Source organism: Meles meles, chromosome 15, assembly GCF_922984935.1.
Source record: "Meles meles chromosome 15, mMelMel3.1 paternal haplotype, whole genome shotgun sequence".
Classification (NCBI taxonomy): Eukaryota; Metazoa; Chordata; class Mammalia; order Carnivora; family Mustelidae; genus Meles; species Meles meles.
The window spans coordinates 66,833,662-66,847,587 of NC_060080.1; the positions used below are offsets into that span (position 1 = coordinate 66,833,662).

The following is a 13,926-nucleotide window of genomic DNA, read 5'->3' on the forward strand; positions in this document are numbered from 1 at the left end:
ACAGTCTCTGTGATAGATTAGTCATGTCTGCCAAGACAAATTTATGGGATTATGCCCCATGTAACTTTGTTCTGGGGTTTCCTAGACTTCATATTAGTAATATTAAGGACTTTATCCTCATCAGTAATAATTATGCCCCATGTAACTTTGTTCTGGGGTTTCCTAGACTTCATATTAGTAATATTAAGGACTTTATCCTCATCAGTAATAAACTCTTTAAGGGCAGTCCTATTAATAGCAATGTATCAACTGGAGCTTCTAACAGCAAGTCAGAATTAGAGTTACACACTTAATGTGTACCTTGAAGCATCTAAGAAATGCATATTCCTAAGTCAGGCCCTAAACATAATCAATTCAAATTTTTAGAGGATGGGTGCCCATGTATCTCCACAGATAATTTTTATAACATTAAAGCTCGAGAACCATTGACACATAGGAAAAAAATGAGCCCTTGATATCAAAAGCCATTTCCAGCTTACCCATGTAACAGTTGTGTGACTCTGTGTGTGTGTGTGTTTTTTTTTTTTAAGATTTTATTCATTTATTTGACAGGCAGAGATCACGAGTAGGCAGAGAGGCAGGCAGAGAGAGAGGAGGAAGCATTATCCCTGCTGAGCAGAGAGCCCTATGCGGGGCTCGACCCCAGGACCCTGGGATCATGATCTGAGCCAAAGAGAGAGGCTTTAACCCACTGAGCCACCAAGGCATCCCTGGGCATGTCTTTTAGTCCTCTGAGCTTAAGTTTCTTCATCTACAAATTGGTACTATAATAATAGTAGTAATACAGTGTTTTGTTGAATCTAAACCCCCAGATTAGTAAAATAAGGCTCTACTTCTTGCACCAACTAGAAAAGAAAAAACCCCGCCAATTAAATTATAACATGTCATTTAGTGTAAAATACATTCTCATTTCAGAGGTATTACAATATGAAAAATGAGCATTTTAGCATGAAAGAAATACAAGCATAACTTTTTGGCCAGGTGTTGGAATTAAATAAGATGAGAAGGCACTTTTTAAACTGAAAAGTACCTACAAAAGTAATTGTTCTGATCCTGTTGAGGCTGGTTAAATATCAAAATGGGGCACTAAACCTGACAACCTTACAGTGGTGGGATTCTTCCAGTTCAATGGATAAGAGCTTCTGCTAAAGGCACTTAGAGGAACTAAATACAAGAGTTACTTCAAAAAACTGGCAAGTACTTTTTTTTTTCCATTTTATTTATTTTTTCAGCGTAACAGTATTCATTGTTTTTGCACAATACCCAGTGCTCCATGCAAAACGTGCCCTCCCTATTACCCACCACCTGTTCCCCCCAAAAAACTGGCAAGTACTTTAAAAACAACAACAATCTTAAGTATCCATTAAATTAACTGAAATGTCAAACTACTTTGACAGAAGACTATGAGGTAAAGTAAATGTGATGGTATCTATGTTTGAGAAAAGCACATTAACAAAAAAATGAACACTGAGTATTTAGGAATCTGACTTACGTGAGTGTATAAGGCATTCAAATATAGCCACACTTAGCCTTAGGTTGCCCTATTATTATCTCTGCTTAAAGTTCATCATACCAGAGTTTTGAAAGGTACAAGTGATTTCATGTACTTGTAGTATTCCATTAACAGACATAACTACCAGGAGAAAAAGATGAATTCGTGATTACAGCTGGAGACTTCAATACCCTCTATTGGTAATGGGCAGATCCAGCAGGCAGAAAATCAAAAAAGGACATAGCTGAACTGAACAACACCTTCGGTCAACTCGATCAAATTGACATTTCTCCAAAAACAGAAAAATACACATTCCTCTCGAGCACACATGAAAAATTCACCCAAAGAGACTACATTCTAGGCCATAAAGCACATCTTGATAAATTTAAAAGAATAGGAATCATACAAAGTCTCCTCTCAGACCGCAATGGAATTAAACTAGACATCAAGAGCAGAATGATAACCGGAAAAACCTAAAATAATTGGAGATTAAACAACACACCTCTAAATAATATGTGAGTAAAAGAAGTACAGTCAACACTTAAATAACGCGGGGCTTAGGGGCACTGACCCCTATGCAGTCAAATCACTGTATATAATTCTTGACTGCCCCAGACTTAAACTACCTTACCAATTCATAAACAGCCCATTAACACATATTGCATATGTTATATGTATTATTACTGCATTCTTAACGATAAGCTACAGAAGAGAAAATGTTATTATAAAAATCATATGGAGGAACGCCTGGGTGGCTCAGTCAGTTAAGCGGCTGCCTTTGGCTCGGGTCATTATCCCAGGATCCTGGAATCTAGTCCCACAACAGGCTCCTTCCTCGGTGGGGAGCCTACTTCTCTCTCTCCTTCTGCCTGCTTGTGCTCGCTCTCTCTCTCTCTCTGTGTCAAATAAATAAGTAAAATCTTAAAAAAAAAAAAAAAGAACGAAAGAAAAAAAGTCATACGGAAACTAAAAGGCAACCTCCTGAATGGGAGCAGATATTTGCAAAAGACATATTCAATAAAGAGGTAGTATCCAAAACATACAAAGAACTTACACAACACCAAGAAACAAATCATCCAATTAAAAATGGGCAGAAGACATGAACAGACATTTCTCCAAGGACATACGGAGTTGCCAAGAGATCCGTGAAAAGATGCTCAATGTCATTCATCATCAGGAAAATGCAAATCAAAACCGCAATGAGTTATCACCATATACCTGTCAGAATGGCTAAAATTAAAACACAAGAAACAACAAATGTTGGTGAGGATGTAGAGACAAAGGAACGCTCGGGCGCAGATGGTGGGAATACAAACTAGTGTAGCCACTGTGGAAAACAGTATGGAGTTTCCTCAAAAAATTAAAAACAGAAATATTATAGGACCCAGTAATCCCACTACTGGGTATTTACTCAAAGGATTAAAAAAAAAACAAAACACTAATTCAAAAAGATCTAGGTATCACTATGTTCATTGCAGCATAATTTACAATAGCCAAATTATGGAAGCAGCCCAAGTACACACTGATAGATGAATGGATAAGGAAGAGGTGGTATATAGCTACAATGAAATATTATTCAGCCATAAAAAATAATGAAATCTGACATTTGCAGCAACATGAGAATATAATGCTAAGTTAAATAAGCAAGTCAGCAAAAGACAAATACCTTATCATCTCACTCATATGTGAAATTTAAGAAACAAAACAAAGGGGAAAAAGAGACAAACCAAAAAACAGACTCTTAACTACAGAGAATCAATTGATGGTTACCAGAGGGAGGTGGGTGGGGGAGAATGAAATAGGTGAAGGGGATTAAGAGTACACTTATCATGATGAATACTAAGTAATGTATAGAATTGCTGAATCACTATGTTGTACACCTGAAACTAATATAACACTTTAACTATACTGGAATTAAAATTAAAAAAAGAAAATCGTAAGGAAGAGAAAATACATTTATAGTACGGTGCTGTATTTATTTAAAAAAAAAATCTGTGTAGAAGTGGACCCACACAGTTCAAACCTGTGTTGTACAAAGGTCAACTCTAGTCTTAAGAGAAATTTCTTTTTTTTTTTTTTAAGAGAAATTCCTAAAATATTCCTAACTGAAAATACAACTAATCGAAATTTTCAGGGTACAGCTAAAGTAGTGTTCAGGGAAAATTTACAGCATTAAAATCATATATTTAAAAAGAAGAAATATCTAACATCAATAATCTAAGCTTTCACTTCAGGAACTACAAAAAGAAGAATAAATTGGGGCGCCTGGGTGGCGCAGTGGGTTAAAGCCTCTGCCTTCGGCTTGGGTCATGAATTCAGGGTCCTGGGATTAAGCCCCACATAGGGCTCTCTGCTCAGTAGGGAGCCTGCTTCCTCCTCTCTCTCCACTTGCTCCTCTGCCTACTTGTGATCTCTGTCTGTCAAATAAAGAAACAAAAATCTTAAAAAAAAAAAAAAAAGTAGAAATTAGAGAAGAAATCAATTAAATTTAAAATAGAAAATCAACAAAACTAAAAGTTGATTCTTCAAAAATATCAATAAAACTGATAAACCTCTAGCTAGGTTAACTATGAAAGAAAGAGAGAAAAGACATAAATTACTAATATCAGGAATGAAAGACGGTGCATTACTACAGATGCCAGAGACTTTAAAAGGATAATATAGAAATATTATTGACAACTCTATGTCCACAAACATTATAACCTAGACAAAATGGACCAATTCCTTGAAAAACACAATCTGCCAAGCTCACACAAGTAGAAATAGACAATTTGAATAAGGTAATAGATAGACAGGAATACTCTATCTCTATCTTTAAAGAGAAGGAACCAATAATAATAACCTTCCAAAACAGAAAGCTCCAGGCCTAGCTGAGTCCCCTGGTAAATTCTACCAAATATTTAATGAAGAAATTACACAATTCTCCACAAAATAAAAAAGATAAAACTTTGAAGAAAAGTTATAGATTCATATTATTTCTCAAAAGAATAATGATCACATATTTATTTGTAGAAGTTAAAGCGCATAACCTACAGAACTGATGTAAAAGCCTTTCTATTGATTCAAATTATTAAGGAGAAAAAAAGTATGACTTTGAAATCCACTTTCCCTTCTACACATAACTTATTCAGTGTCCATGCTATTGTCCCACCAGCCCTCCCTGAATGATTCAACTTAGGATTTACATGTATTTGAGCATGCATATGAAAATTTGCCCTTAGATAAGAATCCTAAAAAAAAAAAAAAAAAAAATTACACCAATTCTTCACAATCTCTTCCTGAAAATAGAAGCAGAGAGAATACTCCCTAACTTATTTTATGCAGCCAACATTACACTGATACCAAAATCAGACAAAAATGCTACAAGAAAGAACAGTATTTCTCATGAACACAGATAGAAAAATACTCAACAAAATACTAGCAGATTGAATACCAACAATGTATAAAAAGAATTATACACCATGACCAAGGGGGATTTATTCTAGTTATGCAAGTTGGTTCAACACCCAAAAATTAATTCATGTAATTCATTAATCACATGAAAAGTCTAAAAAAGAAAGATCACACGGTCATATTAATAGATACAGAAGAGTATTTGGCAAAATCCAACATCCATTCATGATAATACTTTCAGCAAATGAGGAATAGAGAGTAATTTCCTTAACCTGATAAAGAACATCTATAAAAAACTGACAACTAACATTATACTTAATGGTGAGAAAATGCTTTCTCATTAAGATCAGAAACAAGTTCCCTCCCACTACTCCCATTCCCCATTACACTGAAGTCCTAGCAAATGCATTAAGAAAAGGAAATTAAGGGTACAAAGATTAGGAAGAAAGAAATAAAACAGTTTTTCTTCACAGATGATAGGACTGTCTGTAGATAATCCCAAAGAATCAGTTTATTTTATTTTTATTTTTTTGTTTTTGTTTATTTATTTGTCAGACAGAGATACAAGTAGGCAGAGAGAGGCAGGCTGAGAGAGAAAGGGGGAAGCAGGCTCCCTGCTGAGCACAGAGCCTGATGTGGGGCTCCATCCCAGGACCCTGAGATCATGACCTGAGTCGAAGGCAGAGGCTTTAACCCACTGAGTCACCCAGGCACCCCCCAAAGAATCAGTTTAAAGAAATTCCTGGAACTAGTAAGTAATTCTAGCAACTCTGCAGAATATACGGTTACTATACAAGTTTTTCTATATACCAGCAATGAGTAATGGGAAAATGAAATACAAAACACAATACAATTTACATTAACTCCACAATAAAAGAAAGTGCTTAGGAATAAATCTAACAAAATACACAGAAGATCTTTATGAGGAAAACTAAAAAACTGATGAAAGATATCAAAGACATTGTAAATAAATGGAGAGATATTCTCTGTTCATAGATAAAAAGACTCCACACTGTTAACATGTCATTTCTTCCTAATTTGATCTGTGGATTTATGCAACCCAAACAGAATCCAGCAAATTATTTTGTAGGCAATCACAAACTGAATTTAAAATTTATATGAAAAGTCCAAAGTCCCAGAATAGCCACATAATATTGAAAAAGAACAAAGTCAGAGGACTGACACTACATGATTTCAAGACTTACTATAAACTACAATGATCAAGACACTGTGGTATTGGTGAAAGAGGAGACAAACAGATTAATGGAACAGAAAGAGCCTGAAAATAGACCAACACAAACATAGTCAATTGATCTTTGGCCAAAAAAAAAAAAAAAAAAAGGCAATCCAATGGAGAAAAAAATAATCTTTCCAGCAAATGGTGCTACAAGAACTGGAAATCTACATGCCAAAAAAAAAAAAAAAGAAAGAAAAGAAACTAAATATTGACTTTACACCTTCACAAAAATTAACTCAAAATGGAACACAGACTTAAATGTAAAAAACAAAAACATAAAACTTCTAGAAGATAGCATAGAGAAAATCTAGATAACCCTGAGTTTGGCAATGACTTCTGAAGATACAACACCAAAAGTATAATCCATGAAAGAAAACTGATAAATCACGGACTTCATTAAAATAAAATAAAAAGGGGCACCTGGGTGGCTCAGTGGGTTAAAGCCTCTGCCTTCGGCTCAGGTCATGATCCCAGAGTCCTGGGATCAAGCCCCGAATCAGGCTCTCTGCTCAGCGGGGACCCTGCTTCCCCCTTTCTCTCTGCCTGCCTCTCTGCCTACTTGTGATCTCTGTCTGTCAAATGAATAAATTAAATATTTTTTTAAAAAATAAAAAATAAAATAAAATAGAGCACTTCCACTCTGTGAAAGACACTGTTAGAAAAGGAAAAGACAAGCCACAGAGGAAAATTTTGTGAAATATTTGCAAAACACATACCTGATAAACGAGGCTTGCATCAAAAATTGTATACAAAGAACTCTTAAACTCAGCTACTAGAAAACAACTCAATTTTTTTTTTAAAGATTTTATTTATTTATTTGACAGATAGAGATCACAAGTAGGGAGAGAGGCAGGCAGAGAGAGAGAGAGGAGGAAGCAAGCTCCCTGCCAAGCAGAGAGCCTGATGTGGGGCTCGATCCCAGGACCCTGGGATCATGACCCGAGCGAAAGGCAGAGGCTTTAACCCACTGAGCCACCCAGGCGCCCCTAGAAAACAACTCAATTTTAAAATGGGCAAAAGTAAACCATTATAAACCTAATTAGAATGCCTAAAATGCAAAAAACTACTATATGAAGCGCTGCTGAAGATGTGCAGCAATAGGAAACTCTCATTCATTGATGGTGAACAGTCAAAATAGTACAACTACTTTAGAAGAGACTTTGGCAGTTTCTTACAAGGCTAAACTTAATCTTACTGTATGATCCAGCAATCTTGCTCCTAGGTATTTATTTGCCCAAATGAATTGAAAACTTTGTCCACATAAAAGCCTAAATATGAATATTTGTAGCAGCCTCTTCATAATTACCAAAGACTGGAAGACACCAAAATGTTCTTCAAAAGGTAGATTGATAAACTGTGATACATCCATATAATGGAATGTTATTCAGCAATAAAAAGAAATGAACTATCAAACAACAAATAAAATGAAAGAACCTTAATTTCATACTGCTTAGCAAAAGAAGCCAGTCTGAAAGGGTATATGTTACATGATCCCAATTATATGATATTCTGAAAAAGGCAAACGAGAGAGCCAGTAAAACGCAGTGGTTGCCAGGAGCAAGGATGGAAGGATAAACATGTAGGATACAGGGGATTTTTAAGACAGTCAGAGTATTTTGTAAGATACTGTAATGGTGGATATGTGGCACTGTGTATTTGGCAAAATCCACAGAACTGCAGAACACAAAGAGTAAACTTAATGTCAACCTCGGACATTAGTTAAAATAATAATGATGATGATGAGGATGATGATGATGATGATAATGATGTTTTAATGCTGACTCATCAATTTTAACAAATATACCATACTAATGAAAGACGTTAGTAATAAGGGACATTGTACTATCTGCTTAATTTTCTGTAAACCTAAAACTGCTCTAAAAAATAAATCCTATTAGGACGCCGATGGGGCTCAGTCGGTTAAGCGTCCTACTCTTTTTTTTTTTTTTTAATTTTTTTTTTATTTATTTGTCAGAGAGAAGGAGAGAGAGAGAGAACACAGGCAGGCAGAGGTGGAGAGAGAAGCAGGCTCCCTGCCGAGCAAGGAGACCATGCGGGACTCGATCCCAGGACCCTGGGATCATGACCCGAGCCGAAGGCAGCGGCTTAACCCACTGAGCCACCCAGGCGTCCCAAGCGTCCTACTCTTGATTTCGGCTCAGGTCATGATCTCAGGGTCATGAAATCAAGCTCTGCATAGAGCCCCAGGTCAGGCTCCGGCTCAGCCTGGAGCCTGCTTGAGATTCCTCTGCCCCCTCCCCCTGCTCTTGCACTCCCATTCTCTCTCTCCAATAAAGAAATAAAATCTTAAAAAAAAAAAAAAGGTGGGGGGAAAGAAAATCTTTAAAAAAATTTAAAAACCCATTAATTTTTTAAATCTTACTAGTACACAAAATATTGTTAATTATCCTGTGTGTATTTTTTTTAAAGATTTTATTTATTTGATAGAGATCACAAGTAGGCAGAAGCAGGCAGAGAGAGAGGGAGGAAGCAGGCTCCCTGCCAAGCAGAGAGCTCCATGTGGGGCTCAATCCCAGGACCCTGAGACCATGACCCAAGCTGACGGCAGAGGCTTTAACCCACTGAGCCATCCAGGCACCCCTGTCCTGTGTGTATTTTTAGAAAATGAAAGTTATACCACATATGTAATCTTTTCAATGATACAAGTTATTGGAAAAACAGCATAATTTTGCCAAATTACTATAACACAAATGTTCCTGAAAGTGTTAATTTTTATGTTATAAAAGTCAAAGCAAATCAAGTAAGAAAAGCAAAAAATACTGTTTGTCTCTTACCGTATAGCAGTCTTTTGCAATACAGTGCATAGAAATCAATGATGAACTTTACCCTCAACAAAAAATCACAAGGAAGTCACAACGAAGGAAGTCATTTTTGCCTACTTCAGTAGGAAAACACCACAAAATTTAACTGAAATGACTGAAATAGTAAATATCTCAGTAGTTCTTATAGTATGATATTTTCTGAACAGTTAATTCATGAGCATGTTTTAAGAAATCACAGATTCAACAGAAAAACATGCTCTCACAGGTTTGTTGTTGTTGTCTTTTTTTTTTTTTTTTTTTTATTTTATTTATTTATTTGACAGAGAGAGATCACAAGTAAACAGAGAGGCAGGCAGAGAGAGAGAGAGAGAGAGGGAAGCAGGCTCCCTGCTGAGCAGAGAGCCCGATGCGGGGCTCGATCCCAGGACCCTGAGATCATGACCTGAGCCGAAGGCAGCGGCTTAACCCACTGAGCCACCCAGGCGCCCCTGTTGTTGTTGTCTTAAACCAGAGTTCATCGGATGCACTCGCCACTCCTGCTGACTTCAATAAACAGAGTATGGCAGGAGCAGTGGCCTAGGTATAATGATGACCAAACCAGGTGAAAAGAATTTTGCTAAGTGGGCTTCAGCAGTATAATTCAATGGGAGCTTGTTTGAACAATCAAAACCAAACCAAGCAAACCAAAACAAAATAAAAATTACCTCCTCAATAATCCAGGGCAAGCAACTCGTTCCTTGAGTTAATTCTTAGGCACCCTACAGTGGCACAATGGACTCAGCATTCTGATCATTCTGTGTAAAGACTACATTACTGGGGCGCCTGGGTGGCTCAGTGGGTTAAAGCCTCTGCCTTCAGCTCAGGTCATGATCCCAGAGTCCCAGGATCGAGCCCCGCATCGGGCTCTCTGCTCAGCGGGGAGCCTGCTTGCTCTTCTGTCTCTGCCTGCCTCTCTTCCTACTTGTCTGTCAAATAAGTAAATAAAATCTTTTTTTTTAATATTTTATTTGTTTATTTGACAGAGGTCATAAGTAGGCAGAGAGGCAGGCAGAGAGAGAGAGGGGAAACAGGCTCTCTGCTGAGCAGAGAGCCCGATGCGGGGCTCGATCCCAGGACCCCGAGATCATGACCTGAGCTGAAGGCAGAGGCTTTAACCCACTGAGCCACCCAGGCGCCCCGTAAATAAAATCTTAAAAAAGAAAAAGACTACATTATTGCTGCAAAGTAGTAAATAAAATAGCTTTAAGCTGTTTTTCTGGTAATGGGGCTGGTCTTGTGCTGATTTAATCATGTTGCTATTCAGTATCCGATGCTAAGTGTTTGCTCCAGAAGAGAATACAGCTAACTAGTCCACATGGGGATTGAACCAATGACCCTGGCCTAATTAGCACACTGCTAATCAACCACCAAAATAGCTAGTATTAATTAGGAGGTGTTTCCATTTATAGACCACCTTATAAATGTCAGTTATTGTGCTAAATGCTTTATGATCATTATTTCTTAAATTTTGCAAAACCTTTCAAAGTAGATACTATCCAGATTTTACAGACGTGGAAACTGAGAATCAGAATGGATGAGAAAGGAAAACAGCACAACAAACATACAGCTAGTAAATGAAAGATCTAGGACTCAAATCTAGGTCTCTCTGTATCAAAAGGCTTGCCTCCTTGTACATAGCAAGACCATATTACCAATCAACTCCAAATAAATCAAAAGGTATTGCATTGCAGAACAAAAGAGAAAGATGTGTTACTCTTTTTTTTTTTTTAAGATTTATTTATTTGACAGAGATCACAAGTAGGCAGAGAGGCAGGCAGAGAGAGAGGAGGAAGCAGGCTCCCTGCGGAGCAGAGAGCCCGACGTGGGGCTCGATCCCAGGACTCTGGGATCATGACCTGAGCCGAAGGCAGAGGCTTTAACCCACTGAGCCACCCAGGCACCCCAGATGTGTTACTCTTGATCTGAAAACAGTATTTTAAAATTCTGAACATCTTCATTCAATTTAATGTTATCCAAATAATGGGTGTGCCTGGGAGGTTCAGTCAGTTAAGACTCTGCCTTCAACTCAGGTCATGATCTCAGGGTCCTGAGATCGAGCCCCGCATGGGGCTCTCTGCTCAGTGGAGAGCCTGTTCCCCCGCCACTGCACGCCTCTCTGACTACTTGTGATCTCTTTCTCTGTCAAATAAATAAACAAAATCTTTAATAAAAAAAAAGTTATCTGAATAATGAAAACAAAAGGTGGATATGTCTGCTATTAGCATGAACATCTTTATTCACAAAGTAATTCAGGCTCATTCACAATGACTTAATTGAGAGGTTGACAAATATTCACCAAAGTAGAAAACATTCCTGAAAAACAAATATTAACATCTTAAAAGAAATCTAAATAGAAGTTAATAATTTTCAAATTATTCCTGCCCACCTAAAAAGGAGAAGAAAATAAATCCTGTTATTACTCCTTAAACTAAACTTATGGTACATAAAGAATAAAAGCTATTGGTGACTTTAAATGCTTTATAGCATTATTAACGAATAAAACCAGATGCTTATTTACATTAGTTGGGGCATACCAATAATACTTAAACATTTTTTCAAAATGTCATGTTATATTAAAGATGTTCTATCTCTAGAATCAGAGATGATTGTGTAATAGATAAGTATAGTAGGAAGCACTGGATTAAACAGTAGTCAAAGCACCCTCTTCTAGGCCAAGATAAAAAGAAAATTTAAGTTAAAAAACATTTATTAAGAACTACCTACTACTAACTAGGTTCACATCTATGAGATGAGACACCGGGAATACAAAGATACTAAAAACATCTCAAAGGATTTATAATCTAGTAAGGCAAACAGACTCCTAAGAAACTATAATTTGGGGCAGAGTACCAAAAATATGAAAATGTCCAGTGAGATAGAATGAGTGCTGGTCCACCCTAGCATACCAGAGATTGGTAAATTTGCCACAAGAAGTAACATTTTAGCAAGGCCCTCATGATAAGAAGCATTTATCTGGTAAGGAAAAGATACTGGGGTGGGGAGGTAAGGGCCAAACATTCCAGGGTTAGGGAATAGCATGAGCAAATCCAGACGCATGGATGCTCACAAGAACAAGGGGCCTGGAATAACAATAGTACATAACTTATCAGGGAACTACAGCAGGAGGAGACTGAAAATATAATTTAGGGTCACATCACAGACAATCCTCACTATCATCTGGCTAAGGAATTACAGTTTATTTAGAGAAGATGGAAAGCTAAAGCAACTTGTTGAGAAGGCTATTTGGTTAGTAATAACATATCCCTATCCTGAACTTCTTCTTTTTTTTTTTTTTTTAGATTTTATTTATTTATTTGACAGACAGAGATCACAAGTAGGCAGAGAGGCAGGCAGAGAGATGGGGAAACAGGCTCTCTGGGGCTTGATCCCAGGACCCTTGAGCTCAAAACCTGAGCTGAAGGCAGAGGCTTTAATCCACTGAGCCACCCAGGTGCCCCACTATCCTGAACTTCTGAGCAAGGGCTGCAGTTGGGAGTGCCTGGGCTGTTATTCTGCACTACTACTTACTTACCAGTGGACTTTGCACTAGTCACTTAACATATCTGTGCATTAGGTTTTTCATTTCTAAGTGGAAATAAAAAAGTGCCAAAATCTTAAGGAGCAGCAGGAAGGTTAAATGAGATAATACGTGTCAAGTGTCTAAAACAGCAGCTAACATGAGCCCTCAGTAAATATCAGTTATAAATACACATAATATCTATTTCAAATCAGCACTGCAGAACTAATGAGACAATAGAAGTAGTTCCAGGGGTGCCTAGGTAGCTCAGTTAACTGTCAGGCTCTTGGTTTTGCTTCAGGTCATGGGTTATGAGATGAAGGCCCATGTCTGGATCCATGCTCAACACAAAGTCTACTTAGGATTCTCTCTCCCCCTCCCTCTGCCCCTGCCCCTGTATTCTCTCTCTCTTTCTCCTTCTCTCTTCCTCTCTCTCCCCATCAAAATAAATAAATAAATAGATCTCTACAAAATCTACAAAATTTTAAAAATAAAAATAGTCCCAAGAGAAGGAAGCCCCAGGAACTGTGAACTATAAAACTGCTAAGATTAAAAAAGAGGCGACTGATAAACTGTCAGAGATCTATATAAATAAAACAGTAATATATAAATAAAATAATAGAACAGAGTATATAAATAAAAACTGATCTATCATAGTTCTGCAATTGGAAAGTTCCTTTTTAACTGCATTAACTGCATTAGTTCATTAACGCCTCAAATTATCTTTTTTTTTTTTTTTTTAAATTTTTAAGAGACACAGAGAGAGGGGAGAGGGAGGGGCAAAGGGAGCAGAAGAAAGAATTCCAAGCAGACTTCAGGCCCAGCAGGGAGCCCCACACAGGGCTTGATGCCATGACCCTGAGATCATGACAAGAGCTAAAATCAAGAATGGAATGCTTAACCAACTGACCCACCCAGGCGCCCCACAAATTATCATTTCTTAAGGTAATTATAAAAAAGAACCCACATGTGATGAATTAGCTTTTCACTCATACAATGTCTAAAATAGTATCCTTCGACAATCAAATATAGCAAATTTAAGTGAAATGCTGGGCATTTTTATTAAAACTATATGTTAGCAGAATGACACAAAAGCAGAACCTGTGATGTACGGGTCTTTGCAAGAGGAGAAGTGCATGCTTCTTGAAACTGATCTTCATTAATTCCAATTTCTTTGAGGTAACTTTCTAACAGCTTTTCCACCTAAAAAGAGAAAGTGTAACTTTTCCAATTTACATAGAAAAATTCCAAATGACAGTTTTCATGTTAAGTGTTGAGTTTAAAAAGGATAATCAAATGTTTGCTGGCAATTATTCATCTACATAAAATTATACTATATGGCAATGACAATGTCTTTCACCAAAAACCCCCACAAACAATGGAAAGTTAAAATTTTTGCAGAGAATCAAATGAAATTTTACTTCCTCTGCTTGAAATAACTGGTCAGGGTCATGACAGTCAATGG

The 13,926-nt window shown here is 37.2% G+C and overlaps 1 protein-coding gene across 1 annotated transcript in view; it reads right to left on the minus strand.

The window, feature by feature from the left end:
• Positions 1 to 13,926, minus strand: part of CFAP36 (cilia and flagella associated protein 36) — a 32,156-nt gene that overhangs the window by 14,332 nt on the left and 3,898 nt on the right. Inside the window, exon 3 of the mRNA XM_045979766.1 lies at positions 13,563 to 13,664. Within this exon, the coding sequence (XP_045835722.1) occupies positions 13,563 to 13,664 (102 nt within the window). The remainder of the gene's footprint in view (positions 1 to 13,562; positions 13,665 to 13,926) is intronic.